Source organism: Chiloscyllium plagiosum, unplaced genomic scaffold, assembly GCF_037043375.1.
Source record: "Chiloscyllium plagiosum isolate Xiang-an unplaced genomic scaffold, Cpla_swu_hap1 HiC_scaffold_9, whole genome shotgun sequence".
In the NCBI taxonomy this organism is placed as follows: domain Eukaryota; kingdom Metazoa; phylum Chordata; class Chondrichthyes; order Orectolobiformes; family Hemiscylliidae; genus Chiloscyllium; species Chiloscyllium plagiosum.
The window spans coordinates 37,941,610-37,963,294 of NW_028270147.1; the positions used below are offsets into that span (position 1 = coordinate 37,941,610).

The window sequence follows — 21,685 nt, forward strand, 5'->3', positions numbered from 1 at the left end:
GGAAGGTGCCAGGAGTGGAGGTTGGGTTGGTGGGAGGTGTGGACCTGACGAGGGAGTCACGGAGGGAGTGGTCTTTTCAGAACGCTGATAGGGGAGGGGAGGGAAATATATCCCTGTGGTGGGGTCCGTTTGGAGGTGGTGGAAATGACGACGGATGATACGATGCATATGGAGGTTGGTGGGGTGGTAGGTGAGGACCAGTGGGGTTCTGTCCTGGTGGCGATTGGAGGGGCGGGGCTCAAGGACGGAGGAGCGGGAAGTGGAGGGGATGTGGAGAGCATCGTCGATCACGTCTGGGGGGAAATTGTGAATATGGGATGGCGTTTTTACAGGGGGCAGGGTGGGAGGAGGTGTAGTCTAGGTAGCTGTGGGAGTCGGTCGGTTTATAGTAAATGTCTGTGTTGATTCGGTTGCCCGAGATAGAAATGGAGAGGTCTAGGAAGGGGAGGGAGGAGTCTGAGACAGTCCAGGTAAATTTGAGGTCGGGGTGGAAGGTGTTGGTAAAGTGGATGAACTGTTCAAAGAATAGACAAAGTTATTTCCCTGTGGTGGGGGAGTCCAGAACTAGAGGGCATAGGTTTAGGGTGAGAGGGGAAAGATATAAAAGAGACCTAAGGGGCAACGTTTTCATGCAGAGGGTTTTGCGTGTATGGAATGAGCTGCCAGAGGAAGTGGTGGAGGCTGGTACAATTGCAACATTTAAAAGGCATCTGAATAGCTATATGAATAGGAAGTGTTTGGAGGGATATGGGCCCGGTGCTGGCAGGTGGGACTAGATTGAGTTGGGATATCTGGTCGGCATGAAAGGGTTGGACTGAAGGGTCTGTTTCCATGCTGTACATCTCTATGACTCTATAATGCCAGGGTTGAGAACCCAAGCATGTTGATTTAAGGTGATTGGCAAAAATACAGATGACAGTATGAGATCAGTTTGTTTAAAGCAACGACGGTTCATATCTGCCTGAGAGGTTGGCTATCAAAAGGAAATTGAATAATCATCCAAGGAGAATTTGCAGAGCTACAGGAAAAAGACAAGGGAGTGTTACTCTTTAGCACAAGTTTAATCGTCAAAATGGCCTCGTGCAGTGATATAACTATTTTATAATTTTGTTTCAAATTTCTACATATAAAATCATATAACTGACACAAAAGATAGCTACAACATTTGCTAAATGCATGATGAAATACCTCTAACTGCACCAACTTCAGAAAAGCATCTCTTACTATACCAGTGTGAATTTTCCATTGTCCACACATCCCATCTTGCATAACTTCCCAGATGTGGCGGAGACGAAGGAATTGGGAATATGGGATGGCATTTTTACAGGGGGCAGGATGGGAGGAGGTGTAGTCTAGGTAGCTGTGGGAGTCAGTCGGTTTATTGTAAATGTCCGTGTTGATTCGGTCACCCGAGATAGAAATGGAAAGGTCTAGGAAGGGGAGGGAGGAGTCTAAGACAGTCCAGGTAAATTTGCGGTCGTGGTGGAAGGTGTTGGTAAAGTGGATCAACTGTTCAACCTCCTCGTGGGAGCACGAGGCAGCGCCGATAGAGTCATCGATGTAGCGGAGGAAAAGGTGGGGAGTGGTGCCAGTGTAGCTGCGGAAGATGGACTATTCCACATATCCTACGAAGAGGCAGGCATAGCTGGGGCCCATGCGGGTGCCCATGGCTACTCCTTTGGTTTGGAGGAAGTGGAAGGATTGGAAAGAGAAGTTGTTCAGGGTGAGGACCAGTTCAGTCAGTCAAAGGAGGGTGTCAGTGGAAGGGTACTGGTTGGTACGGCGGGAAAGGAAGAAGCGGAGGGCTTTGAGTCCTTCGTGATGGGGGATGGAGGTGTACAGGGACTGGATGTCCATGGTGAAGATAAGGCGTTGGGGACCGGGGATGCGAAAATCATGGAGGAGGTGGAGGACGTGGGTGGTGTCCCGAACGTAGGTGGGGAGTTCTTGGACTAAGGGGGACAGGACCGTGTTGAGGTATGCAGAGATGAGTTTGGTGGGGCAGGAGCAGGCTGAGACAATGTGGCTACAGGAGTTGTACACTGCACATAGTCAGTATTACATGTACTGTCATCAGCTAACAATTTCTCTTCTGATCAATTACATCAAGGCCAAACTATTTTAAAAGAGTCTAAAATGCTTGAAGAAAACACTAAGTATTTACCCACAAGTACTTACACTTCCTGTGTACAGGGTCATGATTTGGAGATGCCGGTGTTGGACTGGGGTGTACAAAGTTAAAAATCACACAACACCAGGTTATAGTCCAACAGGTTTAATTGGAAGCACTAGCTTTCGGAGCGACGCTCCTTCATCAGATGGTTATACGACACAATCACCTGATGAAGGAGTGCCTCTCCAAAAGCTAGTGCGTTTACAATTAAACCTGTTGGACTATAACCTGGTGTTGTGTGATTTTTAACTTTGTGTACAGGGTGGTTTTCTGCCTAAGCATTGCTCTTGTATGTATAAGGATTTCACTAGAAAAATATATACTTCTTTACCAATTTATTTCTTTTATATAAAGTCCTTTCTCAATAACATGTATTTCAGTTACTGAAAATGACTTTTTTTAAAAAAAAAGCATTTCGAGTGATGCAATTTATTGCAGATTCCTGTTCACATATATTTTCTTGTTATAAAATAGCTGCATGTATGTGGACGTAACATTTGTAAGTTTGCAACATTATTTGAAATGGTTAAGTACTTATTTTGTGATGTACTGAGACAGACCAGTGGATCTGCTGTTCTCACATGTTAACTTTTGTTAGTAGAATATAAGAAGAATCCTTTTGTATCTTCTCAGAGAAAGTTGAATGTTACATTTCTATCAGTTGCAGAATAGCAATGCAATTGGTGGGTTCAGATGCTACCATACATAGTGCCAACAAAGTTAGCTTTTGCTAAGGACACCAGCTGAATCCAAGAACTGTATTTTGAGAAAGACCATTCAATCCATCGCGTCTGATAGTTTTGCATATCTAATACAATTTTGTCTGAAAAGGAGCAATATTTAGTTCTCCAGTTTCCAAAGCAATACCAGCTGTGCACTGCTAGTCATGCTCAGTCTATTGAGATCATCTTGGTTCACACTGTGGCAGCATAATTCTTCACTGATACTTACCATAGATATACATTATGGCGATACACATAATACAGGAAATCACAACCAGTGAAAAACTGGCTGCATAGTTATCCATGAGGAGGAGCCAGTAAATGCCAGCCTGCAGCAGACAGACAGAAAAAAGGACATGAATATTTTCTATAAAAACGAATCCATTCTTGAGATGTGGGTTTTAATCATAGCTAGTATCTGTTTTAAGAAAGTAGTACCTCTTCACAGTTACTCTATATAACAATTAATACATTTCAAATTAGCTTTTAATTAAATTGGATAATAAGACACACTTTCCTTTAGTTTTAGATGTTCCTTTTAAAACATTTTTGATTGCGTTTGCACAAATTGAGAACGAAAGGGCTCATAGAGCATTTGAGCATATTAGGAACATATTTGAAACATTAGACACAGATGTAATGTTTTAAAATCTGATACAGGAACAAATTACTCAGAGAAATTAAGAGAGGTTTAAGCATGTGGTTAAAAAATTGCAAAGTCTTAAAGAAAGAAATAATCTGATTAAACATAACTCATTTTTGTAAAGGAAAAAACGGATGATTTATTGCTACATGAAATGTGCCTTAAAATATATTAAGGAATAAACTAATCATGAGAGTAGATCTGATGAATCAAACCATTTCTAACTAGGCCCAATTACGTTTTCTAATATAAGTTGTTGAATGTGGTCATGTTTCTCTGTTAATATGAATGAAATAAAGCACCGAATGGCAAACGCACATTTTCAATAGTCTTACTTGGGTAGTTAGTGGGATTCCCAGAAGAAAGCCAATAATGGCAACTGCCAGCGTCACATAGGATTTTTTCCTACGAATCCAATCACTGCCAATCTCATCAACAACTGCAGTGACCAATGTTTCCAACAGACAAAACTAGGAAGGAAACAAAAGCATTACTATTTATTATACAAGTTATTCTATACCATATATGGTATACTATCTGATGTAAATTATATATTAAATATTGTGCACATATTTCAAAATGATATGTCATTTTATAAAAAGACGATGTATTCTCAATAGATGGTTGGAAGTATTTCGGTAGTGACTAATTGGGGAGTAATTTACCTCAAACTGAATCCTTGGGTCAAATCTCACAAGTATTTACTCTTCCTGTGTACAGTGTGGTTTTCCAACTAAGGACTGCTCTTCTGTGTAAAATGGTTAATTAATCCTTGGAGCTGCTGCAGCTCAGGCATCCACCACACTTGAGTTATGTAAATACAGTGTTACCAAATAAGTGTCCTCAGTGGAGTATTATATGGAACAATATACATTGCAACGTGACAAATACATAAATTACATTATACAGCACAGATACTATTAAGTTTTATGAAGGAAAATTTTATACTGTGCAGTGTAATATAAATTGCAGAATATAATTAAATACACTATGTGGTATAATAGTGCAAATATCACATAGTGTATTTTTGATACCATATACTGTATTTTAACTTCATTTTAGTATAAAGTACATTATTCAATGTAATTTACATTATATAACATAATTCACAGCAACCTATGCTATACATTATGTATACAAACTGCATTTTAAATGAGATAAAACAGATTATATAGTGCATTTTAATTCCTGGTATTCTTATATTAATCCAGCACTGAAGGAAGGAATTCAACCCATCATGTCCATGCGGGTTCTTTGAACAATCTATCTACTTCGTCCCATTTCCCATCCTTTCCCTTGGCTCTGCAATTTCCCGTTCAAGTACTTATCTAATTTTCCTTTGTAAGTCACAATTCGGTGTGCCTTCACCACCCTTTCACTTAGTACATTTTAAATCAATATACACATAAAATAATTTCTCACCTCGTTTTTGGGTTCCTTTGCCAATTGTTGTAAATCTGCATCGCTGGGTAACAACCCATTTGCCAATGAAAACTGTTTCTCCTAAGTCACTCTATCAAAGTCCGTCATGATTCTCAATGCCTCTATTAAACTTCTCTGTCTTTCTAGGTAACTGAAATCCCTCATCTCTTGTCTCATTCTAGTAAAGAAAAGGATTCTCCATCCTTCCTAAAGTATGTTGACCCGATTTGGACACAATATTCCAGCAATTCCGCTGTATGGGGGGAAAAAAGCTGGTAATACCTCAGTACTAACTACAAGATGCCAACATGTAATCTTATATGTATCAAAGTGTACTCTCAGGTGGTGGTTAGAAATGATTAAACATAATATTGCTATTTGAAAATATATTATCTAAATCATATTGGAACCTGGTTGTGAGTAAAATTTTGTGTGGTTATTGATGAGATGTTAATGACATTGATTGTGACTCAGCCCAGGCATCATGTTAATGGTACTGCAGTATAAGTTTTTTTCCTCCCTGGGGCGGTTTAATTTGTTTTTTTATGCAATGAAAGTGGCCTTAGTCTCTGGGCTGATGCCCTAATCTGCACAGCCATGTTGAATCTTTCACAACAGCGTGACAAGTTGTGTCAGGTACTTCTCCATCTCCATGGAAATAAAGTACCGGGCTAATAAAAAAATGAAAACAAAAATATTTTGTACAATGAAAGGGCTGACATTTCTCACCACCTTCATTGTATAAATAGCAGCATAATGCAATATTTATACAATTCATGAATCCAACGGACATAACACTCTTTTAATTTCCTCATGATGTGTTACCTGGTTGGCTTGTATAAATATCGTATCGCAGGCTACCCATGGGTATGATCTTTAAAAAAACACAAGAAATTGGGTGAATTTTTTGCGCTCATTAAGGCGTGGGCTGTCAGTGTTGGGGTGTTCACTTCTTTTCACTCTTCACACTCAATGTCAGCATTAAGTGCTCCCAGGTCAACAACAGCATGGAATAGTTACCCAGTAAAGTTTCCTACACTTTCCCAACTCATGTCTTATATTCTCAATGTCAAAAAATCACCCCTATTATACCAGTCTGACATTTCCACTTTCCACACGAGGCATCACTTTGACCACTGACAAACCACCAAACAGAAGAGATTTCCATCCCATCTGTCTGGGATGCATTTGAGTCAAGGTCCCAAGGGGGAAAAGGCATTTCTGTAAATTCACCATACACCAATTCCTTCAGTCATAAGACATTTTCCATATATACCATTGAATATACAATATTTCATTGCAAAAGTGCTAGATTATGAAGATGAATTGTTTCTTGTTCTATGATGAGAATGTAAATGTCTTCAACAATTCTTAAATCATATTAATGTCAAATTTATCTTAAAACAATTTAATCATGTGAGAACAGCAATCCTAATAATAATGAGATGTGGTTAATGTCATGAAAAATAAAGCATTATTTGAAAATGAAGTCATGATATTTATTACATAGAATTGCACCTATTATATTACACAGAAAAGGCCATTCATCCTGACTGGTCCACAGTGTCAGTTTTGCTCCACTTAGGTCTCATCCAATGCTTTCTCATTTAATTCAAGTAGCATAAAGCCCTATTCTCTGCTCCCTCATTTACTTATTCAGATGCTCTTAAATACATCCACACTATTTGTTTCAACAACTATCTCTTCCCACCACTCTCTGGGCAAAGACGTTTCTTCTTTCTTCGCTTTTAGATCTTCTGTTGAAAGCCTCTTAATTTTGCCTATCCCCACAAGTGAAAACATTTGCTCTGTCCCTGTTCTATAGTAGTTTTCATAATTGTAAATACCTCTATACAGTCCTTTTAAGGTATTACTAATCCATATCATTTTGTTTAGTAATTTATAAGATTATACGCTAAGATTTATGTATATGCCTTTGCTTCAACCCTATTTATGATATTTTCCAAGATGCACATGACTATTCTCTAATCAAAATATAAAACCTCATTAATCTGTTTTGAAATTTCTTTGCTAATTATATGACATAATTTACAACAACGTATGGTGCTTTCAAGTTTCAAGACTGGACCATTGATTTCATGCAAAACACAAGATCTAACCATTTCTTCTCCAACCATGCAAAACAGCCTTGGTTTATTTTTAAGTAGAGTCACCTCATTGAATTTCATTGAAGTTTCTGAAGTGTACAAAACCAAAGAGAAAGAAGAAAACTATACTCTGAAGGCTTGCCCCCAGGGTGTTTTATCCAAAGCAGTTTTCATCAGTCTGTCTATTCTTTGTTCTAATTGAAATCTGCTACTCAAGGGAACATTGTGTCAAATGCCACTTACCTGAGTACCCAATCCCAGCAGAATCAACATGAAGAAGAAGAGAAGGGACCAGAAGGGTGAGATCGGCAGCAACGTCAGGGCTTCTGGGTAGGCCACAAAGGCCAGTCCAGGACCATGATCTGCTACTTCCGACACATTGACCCCCAGATGTGCAGCCATGAATCCAAGAATGGAGAAGATGACAAACCCAGCGTAAATACTGGTCGCGCAGTTGGTAATACTGATAATAATACTGTCCCTGCAGCAGCAAGAAGAAAAACAGTAACAGATGGAAGTGAGATTATGAGTATGACTTAAGGGATTAAAGCAATGAGAGAATTTAGCATCAAGCACGTTTCACGCACCATTAACTACTATTATATCACACTTTAAATGAGGGTCTGAAATGGAGCAGTGTCTTTAGCAGTTCTCTGCCAGATATGATAGAATCACTCCAACTGGCCCTTTAGCTTTTCCATGCTATCTTAATGGCTGTTTGTGTCCTTCAATATGACCCCTTATAATGTCCATGCTACCTCAGGCCCCTTTTACCCAATGTCCACTCTATACATAACCAGTGAGCCAATAACATGTTGTACTATTCAGAGAAAAAAAAATTCACAAACTCTCCTTTGTTTAAAACAACAGCTTTTCCAATACCCATATAAAAATATCAATTTGAAAGATCATTAAAGTATCAATAACACTTCACACTCCTTAATCTTGTCCAAATAACACTGAGACATTGAGAAGAGATCTCAGTTAGAGTGACTTATCACAACCATTTAAGGATGTCAATTAAAATCAACAATCCACTTCAGCTGTCAAAGCAGAAAGCTCTGGTGAGTGAATGCAGCCAAGCACATTGCTTGGTGATCTTGTTCAGAGGCCCAGGCCTCATTAGGGAGGCTTGTCAGTTAAAAGCTTGCAAACGTTGGATAGTTGCCAAAAGTAGTGGCTGCAGCAGTAGCGTAACCTGAATATCGATGGGATCAAGAGGGGAGAAACAACGTGATACTTAAATTGGTCTATGACTTGCACTTTCTGGATAATTCACTGCATGCACCTGCATTGCTTTTCAGATCTGCTTCCCCAAACAGCTCTAAATTTATACACTAAAATATGCATAAAAGCCTCAAGCACAATATGCACCAATCATTGATTATTCATTTTGAAATACATCTGCAACGAATAAATGAATTACAATAATATTAGGAATAAATATCAACATGTAAAATTAGCACATTGTTGTCTGCTGTCATCAACAATCATAAAAATATGGTTATTAGAATCATAGAATCCCGAGTATGGAGTAAATTACTGCAGATGCTGGGATCTGGACTGAAAACAACCAATGCTGGGGATCACAGCAGGTCAGGCAGCATCCATGGAGAGAGAGCAAGCTAACCTTTCGAGTCTAGATGACTCTTCATCAGAGCTGAGGTGAAGTGTGGAGGGGACAGCATTTATGCTACAGTTTTTGGGGGTGTGCTGGGGGGTAGTGTGTGTAGGGTGCTGGTGGAGAAAGGATGTTGATAGTTCAGATAAAGTGAGTGGATTGTGAGAATGGCAGAACAAAAGCATGTCTCCTGCCAGACTTGAAAGGACAGACAGTCTGGGACAGAGGGAGGGGAGAGAGGACATGATAACAGAATGTAACAGTTAAAATTTCACAATTGTGAAGGTGCTGAACTTAATATTAGGTCCAGAAGGCTGTAAAATGCCTAATCTGAAAATGAGATGTTCCTTCAGTTTGCAATATGTTTCACTGGAACACTACAGCATGCTGAGGACAGACACGTGGACATGTGAGCAGGACTCTGTATTAAAATGACCGGCTACGGGAAGGTTGGGGTCATGCTTGTGCACTGACCAGAGATGCTCCACAAAGCAGTCACCCAGTCTGCATTTGGTTTCTTCAATGTAGAGTAGGCCACACTGGGTGCAGTGAATACAATACATAAGATTGGAGGAGGTACAGGTGAAATGCTGCTTCACCTGGAAAGACTGTTTAGGCCCTTGGACGGTGAGCAGGGAGGAGGTGAAGGGGTAGGTACTGCACATTCTGCGGTTACAGGGGAGGGTGCCATAGGATGGGAGGGTACGGTGTTGGTGGTTGTGGAAGCAGTGTGGAAACAGGCCATTCAGCCCATCAAGTCCACATCACCCCTCCAAACAGCATCCCATCCAGACCTACAGCCCTACCCTATCACCCGCATGGCAAACCGACCTACCGTGCACATTGCTAGACACCTTGGGCAATTTAGCATTGCCATTCCACCTTCTTTGGACTTAGAGTCATAGCAATGTACAGCATGCAAAAAGACCCTTTGGTCTAACTCGTCCATGCCGACCAGATATCCTAACCTGATGTAGTCCCATTTGCCAACACTTGGCCCATATCTCTCTACACCCTTCCTATTCATGTAAAACTTGAAAGGGTTCAGAAAAGATTTACATGTATGTTGCCGGGGTTGGAGGATTTGAGCTATAAGGAGAGGCTGAATAGGTTGGGGCTGTTTCCCCTGGAATGCTGGAGGCTTAGGGGACACCTTATAGAGGTTTATAAAATCATGAGGGACAAATAGGACAAATAGCCAAAGTATTTTCTCTGGGGTGGAGAGTCCAGAACTAGAGGGCAAATGCTAAGTGAAAACATGTTAAATTGGGACACCCACCAAAGTTTTATTTCATCGTTAAGATGTGCAGTTCTGAAGGAGTCATACTAGACTGGAAACATTTAGGGTGAGAGGGGAAAGATATAAAAGGGACCTAAGGGGCAACGTTTTCATGCAGAGGGTGGTGCTTGTTGTTAATTATAGAACGCTCTAGCTGTATTTACCATCATTATGTATCCTAATACAGTGAGGTTTTGTAGAGCAGTGCGTAGTGTCCCTGCCTTAGAAGTTTTAGATTTGTGTCCCATTCCATGACTTGATGGCTTTGGAAGGTGCATTCCATAATGTCGTGAAAAGGTTTGATTGTTAACTTAGAAATCCATATATTTATAGCATAAAGTAAGAGCACTCTTCTTGTCACTCAAACTGTGCGGGGGGTAGCTGCATCATAACTTCCCATGTGAACAGCTCTTATTTTGTTTTGATTGACTGCTGCGTTTGGTTTCTTCAATGTAGAGTAGGCCACACTGGGTGCAGTGAATACAATACATCCTAATATCCTAATATCTCTGTAACTATTGCATCTTTGGATGCAATCATATATGTCCCATGCTTGCAGTAGTACTGCTGTCTGGATTACCTCAATAGTGTTTCGATATTAACACTTTTTAAAATCTTTGGAATGTGGGCATTACTTGTCAGGCCTGTATTTGTCACCTATCCTTACTTGCCCTTGGGCTGTGTGGCATACAAAGCTTTTTCAGAGGTCAATCGAAGGCACATTACTGCAGCTCTGGAGTCAGTAAGGATGTCAGATTTATTTCCCTGAAGGGTATTAGTGAACCAGAACAACAATCAAGAATGATTTCATGGTCACTATTACTTAAACTAGCTTTTAGTTCTCGATTTAACAACTGAATTTAAATTCTACCAGAGGATGTGGTGGAATTTAAGAGCTAGTCCCCAGAGCATTAGCTTGAGGCGTCTGGATTAATAGTCCAGTCAATCAGCTACTATGTCATTACAAGGAGTTTGTTTTGCAAGGAGCAATGTTTGTATCATCCAGTATTAAAGTTGTACTTGTTTCAAAGAAATGTGATTGGCAAACTCTATTCTAAACTCTGCATGAACATATAAAATGCAAGTCTATCAAAAAGAAAAAAAAATCTGGAATGGCACTACAGCAAGTAAGATGTATCGCTCTTGTGGGTGTTCAAACTAAAGAAATTAAGAATGATTTATATTGAAGTTATATCTTCTCGTTTTCAATCCATGTCATAGCATTTTTCAAAGGATTGCTTCATTAAGATTAAACAGGAAGAGACTGCTTTGTTTTTCGCAGTTCCTTCTTTGCATTATTTCTTTCCCAACTCAGTCTTCAGTGCAGTCTAATCATAGAAAAATAACAGGCCATGTTCATATGAATTTACATACTTAAATCAACCATTAATTGGGTCTAGACTGAGAAACTTGGTTTCTCTTGACACTAAGAGCAACCAAGAAAATTTAAACCTTTATGAAGCTTAATATATTTTAAAAACTAGATTTCTCGACACTAAGCATCAGGGGTAATGTGAGTTGGTGGGAATATGCTGTTGAGAAAAGGATCAGCCTTTATCATATTGAGAGATGGAAGAAACTTGAGGGGCCTAAAGGTGTATTTTTGCTCCTTTGATTCTATAACAAATTAGGAATTAAAATAACATGCTGTATTTGTTCTGTACTTGACAATACACGCTAACCTGTAGCAATTATTGTGGAACTTGTTGTATGAGGCCATGGTTATCAGGCCACCCCAGGCACATCCGAGGGAGTAGAAAATTTGGGAAGCCGCATCACCCCAGACCTGAAATAGAATGAAAAAAAAAGAGTCTTAACGATTTATAAAACATAGCAGCAAAGACATTTGCTTAATTTTCTGTGAGGACTCTCCTCCTCAGAATTTTTCCCCACATACTAATCCTTACAAGTAGCAGATACTCCACACTGGAAATGTGCCTTCACAATCAGTGCACGATCTAGCAATCCTTTTCTGCACTCAAGTCTTTTTAAAAATAAATACATTGTCTCCCATGTTTATTGCTTAATTCAAACTGAATTTATCTATTTACTCAGGACAACATCAATAACAACTTGACCATCATTTGTCAGGGCTATGTTGTAACTGGTCATTTTGACATTGGCAGTAGCATCCAGGGTTAACATACTTTCCCAGATTGGGTGAAATCTTCGAGTTCAGTGAGGGTAGAAAATGGTGGGAACAAGTTGAACTGCATTTCTGCACTTCATTTCTGGTGGTGACCAACTCACGACCGCCAAGCGTATAGCTCGCTGAAGTCGAAAATTCCATCTATTAATATGCCCTACTTCTGCTTAGCACCATCACTGATTTCAATAACCAGATTGAAATTCAGCACAAGTATGGCAGTCAAGACCATAATTACTTCTTCCAACAAATGTTGAAATGATGTGTTCTCCTTTAAGATTTCCTACCATTGTTGTATTATGGGATGTTGGGGAAACTGCAAAAGTTGGGCTTGTTGAAATTGACTTCACTTTTCTCTCCCAGTGAATTGGTGACTGGTCTCCATTCAGTCTTTTGCCTCCAGTAGTAAAATGCACACTGAACGTGTTACAAACCATACAGTATAATGCCATCAGACAGTCTTCAGGAATACAGGAGTTTTCTGACTGGATTCTGATGATGCTGCAAACTTTGTGGTCGACTCACCTTTGCATCTAAGATCTTGTCCCACTGAGGCGTGAGATAGTACTTTATGCCATTGACAGCACCATCCAAAGTAATTCCACGAATAAACAGAATTGTCAGCACAACATATGGGAATGTTGCTGTGAAGTACACCACCTAGAGAAAACAGCAGAGTAAGTATTCATGCTGGGTACGGCAAGATGAAGTAATATATGATTGTCACTCCTCATTGAGCAGGATTAATGCTCGCAATAATGGAGAGAAAGAGCAATACGAAAGACAAACTGAATCCAAAATTTATGCTCAGCAGGCTCCAAAAATTAGTAGAAAGTAACCACTACTTGTGGAGAAAGGAAGTTTCTTCCCATTCTAAAATATGAAGTGGACCATTATAAACTATGCTTTGCAAAGCTTCTAAGTAAAACTCTGAGAAACAGTAGTGGAATGTGCCCACTAGCCCCTCAAACCTTGAGGAGCTCTCTGTAACTCTGGCTCATCACAGACAACACAACATTTGGAACGTGCAGTCATCACCTATCCTTCTGTACTTACAGTCTCCTCCTGTTACCACATTATGTTTCATTCCTCCAGGTAACTGGTGCTCTGTGCTGCGGTGTAGTAGTCAGTTTGCACATCCACCCTCTGCAGACATTGCCCACATCTATACAGGCAGCAAAAACGTTATATCTGTTGGGTACAGCCTCAGGCGATGCTCCTGTAGCACTGTATCTGTGATTTCCTTAATTTCTAAACTGGGAGAGTATATTCTCTAATTATACTCCAGAAAGTGTCTGACTGTTGTAAACTTGTTGAAACTGAGGAATGCAGAAAATTGTTCAGCTATTTATTTTCTTCCTTAGATCTTTCTCACCATTAATTAAGGGATCAACCAAACAACTGGGAAGGATGTTGACTTACTGACCCCTTAAATTTGCAAGCATGTGGCTACTGTTTGGCTGTGGAGAAGTTTCACAATGCATTATCTTATATTAATTAATCTTTATTTTTCCATTAAAATTAGCCTGTGCTCACCCTCAAAGTTGCAGCTGACCTACTCCTGACCCTTTCTTTAGGTGATACGGTTAAATGGGTGTTACTGAAGTGGCTGTCCCATGATATATTGAGTCATATAGCTTAGAAACAGGCCCTGGACCCAGCATGTCTATGAGGACCAACTAACACCAAACTACAGTAATCCCATTTACATGCACTTGGTCCACAGCCTACTATGCCTTAGCATTTTAACATCCCACATACTTTATTTATTCAAGGAAAACTAATTCAAGTGTGCATTGAGCAGTCAATCTGAGGTGGCCCATTTTATGATCACAAGAACTGAAACTGCAACATAGTGCCTTGCCTTTGCTTGGGCTTGTAGCTAATGCAGCTCAGACTTGAGCTGATGATGTGAGGAACCAGCAGTGAGAGTCAGGTTTTTATCACCATAGGAACTGATGTGAGCTCAAAATGTCACCAAGTGGTAATCATGAAAGCATTGGAACTTTGAAAAAAAAGCTGAAGGAGCGATTTTCACAATTGCTTGTGTAAGTTAACACTTGGGTCATCATGCAAGGTGCATAAAATGTCATTTGCTGTTTTTGGATTTTTGATAATGATGAGTTTAACATTACTAATATGCTGCTAATTTTAATGTAAGTTTCCAGGCCCTTTTATTTACAGAGAGAATTGAAATTGCTCACACCCTATAGCCATGCTTAGTATTACTGCGAGATATCTGACAACATGGAACATATTTTGATTTGATACCTTTCCTTAGTTCAGCACAGTTTTGAAACATGTTGAAATGCAGATTTGAGTGTGGTATTGGGAGAAATCAGATTGGTCACAGTGATACATAAGAAGTCCAATAAATTACCCTTTAATCTATAAAATGCCCAGGTAACTATTTCTCTTGTATCTTTCTGTTAATATTGTAGTTTAGGGCAGAAATGTTTCGGGTCCAAGTTCAGAAATGAGCTGTTTTCTTGGATACATTGTTGGGAAGAGGTGTCTCAGCAGGAAGAATCTATCTGCTTTGGCTTCTACTGACTTCTTTGGGCTGGATTTAATCCTGTCCATCATGTCAGAGAACATGGTGACTGAGTCTACATGATCATATCAATTTTCCAATAACAGGAAACCATCTTATGTTTAAGTTGGACCTGCCAATGTGGTCCATCGCTCACTTATGGCACGATGTCAATTAGGCTTATTTTGACCCAACTGACATTAACTATTCCTGAATTTAGTGATGAGTCAAGAATTAAATGTAAACAGCATAGATTTCCTCCACTTAATGCCTGATCGAGACACTTGATGTTAGGATGTGGGTGGCCTCTGAAAGTGACCGAACTGCTCCAGCCTCTCCTCCCAAGACTCCCATTCCTGCTTCACTTACCTGAGTCCAGGGATCCATCGATGATCTCGGAAGTACTACCAGCAGCAACCACCACTCCTGCAGGCACTGCTAAATATCCCTGAATACTGGAGGAGGCCCAACTCTAGCCAGTTAATTGCCAAATAGACACCTAGTTTCCCCAAAGAGGTGATGCAGGTTTCCCAATGGCTCCTCAACCAGTGGAATAGGATCAATGTCAGCAACAATAAATTCCACCTGACATATCCGATTTGTACAGGTTCAGGGATGAAGCCTCCACCTGTCAGTCCTTGTACAGGAGAAGTGGGGCCTGTTAAGGAGATTCATCTTATAACCTGTAAAATTGCTTCTGATCTGGAAACGCTAGTTTTTCCCTCTTTAGAAGCCACTATCACTCCAGTTCTTCCTCCCCTCTTCTTCCACTAAATAGGTTTCCTTAAGCTGCAGTCAGCTACACCCGTACTTCAAGACATTGTGCTGCCATTTGTGTATTTGTAAATATGAACAGTGCACTTACTTTTCCTGAAGACTTGACTCCTTTAATGAGGCAGAGGAAGACCACAACCCAGGCTACAAATAGGCAGCCCAGCAAAGGCAGGCGAATCTCCCCAAAATTACCAATGCCGTTGGATATCCTCAGCACATAGTAGCTGTCAATAAATATGACCACAGTCAGTCCAAATTCCAAGGCCAGCGTATTGTTTTCACCTCCATCAAACTCACATGTGACTTTTCTGTAACTTACCTTGGTCTCAGCTTCTACAGAGAACTGGGATTTTTGAAAGAAAAACAAATTAAGACAACATCGCAATAAGAAACAAATACTTATAGCTGATTTCGCCATTAAAAGGGGAGCACAGCAGGTAAAATACTATAACCGTTCATGGCAATAACAGCTGACACATTTTCTTCAACCTTCGAAAACGATATTCCACACCCAAACTCTCAATAGTTAAATCATAAGTATATTCTATGGGCAGGATTTCCGATAAACAACAATGTTGCAGAAAAGATTTATTGTGCAGCATTTAAAATATGCCAGTGGTTGGAATTGTCACTATGCATCCATATACTCTTAGTCCTAACAGGCCTTAAAACCTGGCAGGTGGATACCTATTCTGGGAGAAGTTTGGGTGCTGGAATGGTTCCAAGTCAGTGACAGCTTTAGAGTCACGCTGGGATCCACATCTGCTGGTTTGCAGATCAGAATACCTGCTTTCACTCTGTGTACTTGGTTGACTATTCCTCAACAAGATTGTGGAACAAGCAAACTCTCAGTCTGGGAAAGGTTTCTGTTCCCTCCACTATCCTTATCCCCTGCCCCCTCCCACAGTATACACCCTCTGACCCAGGAAAGCCTATTTGCAAATTCTGCAGAAACAGGAAGAAACTAATGGGTTCTGGTGTAATTTGGTCCTAGCATAATTTATGTTTCCTTGGCATCAGATTTGACACCCCTGTGTTAATGGTTTTTAAAATGCATTCAGAATGTTTCTTTTAATCAGGCTGGCTATCCTTACTATATTTCTAAAGCTAGCCATTTCAGTAGAACACATTACAATCAATGGCAAGTGACTCAGTAGTTCATTTCTTTACACTGACATTTCACAAAGATCAGCAAATAAGATACTTAACCCGGCTCCTGTCCAACTAACCCAGGGGTATATTTTATCTTGATGACTATTTCAACAGATATGGGTATAAATGGTATTGGTAAAATGATATGAAAGATGGGAAAGCATCAGATTTTGACAACACCAAGCCTGCAGAGCGGTACATTCATGGAATGTGGGTATCATTGGTTAGGCCAGCATTTATTGCCCCTTCCTTCTTGCCCAGAGAGAGCTAAGAGTCAACCTGAGGGAGACTGGTGCAGGTGCACATTCTAATCCCCATGAAGGACGTTTTATGAGACACCCATTGTTCAGGCAATGGTCAACAACAGGACTAAATCTCTAACTTCTGAATCAGAATCTTGTAGTTTTTGATATTCTCCATCATGATCAAACATTCTGAAATTCACGCTGTGGTAATTTATTTTTGTTTTTGACCCACAAATTAATTACAGATTATTTAATCTACAATAACAATGTTACTGATTAATCTGCTGAAGACCCATTCAGGGAACTGGGATCAAATTAAATACCCCCAAAAAATGGTCAAGGACTCACAATGGAACAGTAATCTGCAATGCAGTCAGTGCAACTTTGTGCCCTACTTATTTCAATGATTTCTGTACTTAGCCAGTGTTAACTACACAGTTGATCACCTAGATGCAGCAGCAGATGTACAACAATATGAGTGGCTAACATCACTTAAAGCTATCATGCATTGCTTATGGTTAGCTTGCACCTCTTAGAGGGGATGTGCAATATGTGGTGGGACCAGTCACTGGATGTTATGGTTGGAGGTAGCTGAAAAAAGTGAAAAATAACTCAATGGGGAGAGAACAACTACCATTCGTAGGCATGACACTGGAGTAAAAGTCCTTCAGGCACTGGTCTGGGGAAGGAAGGTCTCTAGACACACCATCAATGGATAGAGTCAAACTCTAAGGACCTGGAAGCAGTGTCAAAGAGCTCAAAGATCACACATGAATGGTCAAGGTCAATGAATATGTCTTCAAATAACTTATCACATCAACTACCTGAGTAGCTCAGCTATTGCTTAAGTCACCATCTCCCCATCATTGATCTGCCAAGAAACTCTATCAACCATGAAAATTCATACACTTCCCTGCAGCTTAACGCTGTTCCGTTTCTCACACGCACATCTCAGTTTGTACACACTGTCAATTAGTCAACAATGATTGCATTATCAACCAAGTGGGCTACACAACACATTTTCCTCTTTCATTATAGGGCAGAGCGGTACATTCATGGAATGTGGGTATCATTGGTTAGGCCAGCATTTATTGTCCCTTCCTTCTTGCCCAGAGAGAGCTAAGAGTCAACCTGAGGGAGACTGGTGCAGGTGCACATTCTAATCCCCATGAAGGACGTTTTATGAGACACTCATTGTTCAGGCAATGGTCAACAACAGGACTAAAACCATTGAAGATAACCACATCCTCATAATTAATATTACTTCTTGTATCCCACCTCACCCCGTCATCTCAAACATTCTTATGGCATCCAAGCTGATGAGGGGTGGTGCAAGCATACAACTCTGAATTTTCTCCTCTCCACGCATCCCAACCTCACTCTGACATTTTTTTCCTTTCTGACAGTCAAGAGATGCAGGCTACCTAAGGCAGTGGAGGAACTCCATTACGAGTGATAAAGAAGACATTGCTTCATCACTTGATTTTCATTTGCAGCAGACACTGGCACTGACCTTAACTGAAAGACAGGATCTGTACCTGGGTGGGCTGCAAACAGCATATGGACATGCTCACTGACAGGCAAAGTTACAGATGAGGACATTGCTGGGGTAGTCTTTAGAGATACACTGATAGATATGCACAGTGCATTGGGAAGCTTGCAGGAATGTCACCAGCTAATGTGAGGGAACATTGAAGAATTGAGCATCAGCTTGGCACAGCTTGGAGCTCATTCGTTCCAGTGTGAAAGTGGTGACCAAATTTATGTACACACTTGTGGAGCCACCCAAAGACTGAATAAAATACCGAAAGGTTAAGTTGCTAATGCTTGTTGCTATGCAAGCTCCGACAGCTGATGCCTTGGTAGCAGTGTGTGCAGGGTGGCCCAACAGTCCAGTGATCTTTCCTCCAATTGATGGTTAGAACTGGCTAGTAGTCCTTGCTAGTCCCTGTCAGCTAGCTAGCTTAAACTGTGTGGTCTCCAGCCCAGAGCTACTTGAGGTCATCCTCAAAGACCATCTGTAGGCTTTTCCATTGGAATTTAACATCCTCCCATCAGCCATTTTACAGCCACTGTGAGAAAACTGTTAAGGCAAGCAAAGGAACGTGGCATGAAAAAAATGCAGAAGGATGATAAAGATATGCCAACGGTCCACATGACGTGAAGAATGTTGATAATTAGATGACATCTGCATGCAACATGGCATAATTATAAGATATATATGTTTTGGTTTCAGATGTTTATTTTTGGTGGCTTTTAATGTTGCACTTTGGCCAAGTAGTGGCTATGATGGCCAGTAGCAGAGTTAAAAGGAAATGTGAGACAGTTGGTGAACAGGGAATTGATGCTGCAGTTACTGCTATTGTAGTCGGGTGAGTCCTTCATGGGCAGCTGGGCAAAAACGTAAATCTCTTGCTCTCGTATACCTGGTGGCAGGAGCTGTCCCTGATGAGGGAATCAGGAGACTACAATAAACCTAAACACCCACACTTCTGAGCACTATAGAGTTTGCCCTGAGTAGGCCAAGGAGTGAATATATTATTTCATTATGGCAAATTGAAACATTAGCTCTGTGACCAGCAGATAGCCCTTCTCACCCAGTAACCACCCTATGGTTGCCTTGGTGGTTCAAATACAAGTGGCACAATCGACTGTTGCCAAATAAAGCCTTTATGGCTCATGCCAGGATACTGATTACTGATCTTCCACCCTCACTATGGTAACATACTAGCTGGATGTTGAGGGAGTGGAACCCTTTCTGTTCCATTATAGGGGAGAGGTGAGATCTAATGTCTACAAAGTGACATGTGTGCAGACAATAACACCCTATAACATGAGGAAGTTCGTAATTCTTGGAAGGTTACTTGCTCACTCTGCCTGTTTATCACTTGCAAGTCAAAATTAAGTGTTGCCTGCTTTCTTTAGATTTCAAGGTTCATCTATCTTGATGTTGCAACATTAGATGCCAAACTGTGAATGTTGCAAATATCTCTAATTCTCATCTAGAAGAACCCATGGATATAAAAAAGTTTAATGTCACAGGCACTGAGCATAAAATCATAGAATTTTACAGTACAAAAGGTGGCCATTCTACCCATCATGTTTGTACCAACCCAAAAAGAGCTACCCTGTTAGTCACATTCTCCAGTCCTATCTCCATAGCCCTCTAACTTCATCACTTTCAAATATATATCCAGCTCTTTTTTGAAATTGTGTATGGGGTCTGCCTCCACCCCTTTCACTGCCAGCGCATTCCAAATCCTAACAAATCTCTGAGTAAAGAGGTTTCTCTTCATCTCACTTCCAGCTCTCTTGCTGACAATCTTGCAACTGTGACCCCCCGTTACTGACACACCAAATAACATAAATATATCCTTCTTTACCCTGTCAAAATTGTTCAGAGTTTTGAACACCTCAATAAAGTCATCTCTTAAGCTTCTCTGCTCCAAAGTGAATAAGCCCAATTTTTCTCATCTTTCCTTCTATCCAAAATCTCTCATTCCTGATATCCTTCTAGTAAATCCCCTTTGCACTCTTGATAAGCCGTTAGCATCCTTCCTTAAATAAGATGCCCAGAACTGAACACAATGCTCCAAGTATGGTCTGACCAATGATTTATCAAGGGGTAGCATCACTTCCTTCCATCAATACTCTGTATTGATATTATAGTTTGGCTGCAGCAGGTGGACTATTTCAGTGAAGATGTCCTTAATGGAGCATAAAGGTCTCATATACTGCTCCTCAATGCTACTTCAATCTGTAATCAGTTGATATTTCCAAAACAGAACTGCAGTTGAACATGTTCTGCAATGTGAGTTTAAGAGAAACCATTATACAGTGTGTAGGACATTGAGGAATGTCATGATCTGCCTGCTCTGCATACTTCTCATGGGCATGCATACATGACAATGACTGCATCAGTTTGATGTCATGCACTGCACAAATGTGTGCCTGCAATTGACACCACATTAGAGCTCCAGGGAGACTGGTGGCACTCAAATGCTAACACACCCAACCTCTCGCTGTCTGATTTCAAGCAATCAGAGAATAGAGATCAATAACAATCTCCAATCCAATCAGATTGCTGTTAAACATTAATGTAGCTGAATGATTTATGGTGGGGAAATGTTTCAACAGAACTATGGCTTCCTTCATTTTAATAGTACAGAGAAAATCCTGTAAAAACATACTATTACTTCCAGCTATTCAATAGCTGGTTGACAGATAGCTGTTTGTTTCCAGCAGCAAACCAGTCAAAAGGCTCTAATCTCTTCTGTGTTCAGTTAGTATTGACTTAGAAACATTGTTTTGTTTCACTTATCAGTTACAAATTCCATTGTAATTCTTCTGTTCAGTTTAGAACGAACTAATTGTTGTCATTCATTGCCTTGATGCTTTCCATATTGATATGCAGGAGGCATTCTAACATCAGCTGTTATTTTTAGGGAAAAAGTATGCACAGTTCTCAGCTGCACAGCGGTGGTGAGGAAGCCTGTTCCATCTACCTTTGACAGAATCACTGTCAGGATGGTATGCTGTTCAATGTCTACCAGAACACAGGTTTGTGCCTCTGATTATCCCAGAAGGGATGAACACCCAATCCTACAGCTGCCATTAAAGGTGGAGTGAAGAACACGGTATGATCAGCACAGAAGAGACTAGATTTGCTCTCAAGGCATACACTATTCTTTGGTGATAGAGATGCAGTAACAGAGAAAATTTTATTTTCTTCTTGGTACAGAAGGGTTTTTATTTATAAACAATTATTTAATATGCACAGGAACTAAGAAACAGTGTTCCTAAGACCAATCCACATGATCTCATGATATCTCATGTTCTCTTGCCACAGCCTTGGACTTCACAGCCT

The 21,685-nt window shown here is 40.3% G+C and overlaps 1 protein-coding gene across 2 annotated transcripts in view; it reads right to left on the reverse strand.

The window, feature by feature from the left end:
* slc6a9 (solute carrier family 6 member 9) overlaps positions 1–21,685 on the reverse strand; it is a 244,093-nt gene that overhangs the window by 13,907 nt on the left and 208,501 nt on the right. For both annotated transcript variants that reach the window (XM_087990556.1, XM_043699069.2), the window contains 6 exons: positions 15,513–15,645; positions 12,640–12,774; positions 11,651–11,754; positions 7,312–7,549; positions 3,874–4,008; positions 3,125–3,224 (listed from right to left, as the gene is read on the reverse strand). In XM_087990556.1, coding sequence (XP_087846682.1) covers positions 3,125–3,224; positions 3,874–4,008; positions 7,312–7,549; positions 11,651–11,754; positions 12,640–12,774; positions 15,513–15,645 — 845 coding nt within the window. The remainder of the gene's footprint in view (positions 1–3,124; positions 3,225–3,873; positions 4,009–7,311; positions 7,550–11,650; positions 11,755–12,639; positions 12,775–15,512; positions 15,646–21,685) is intronic.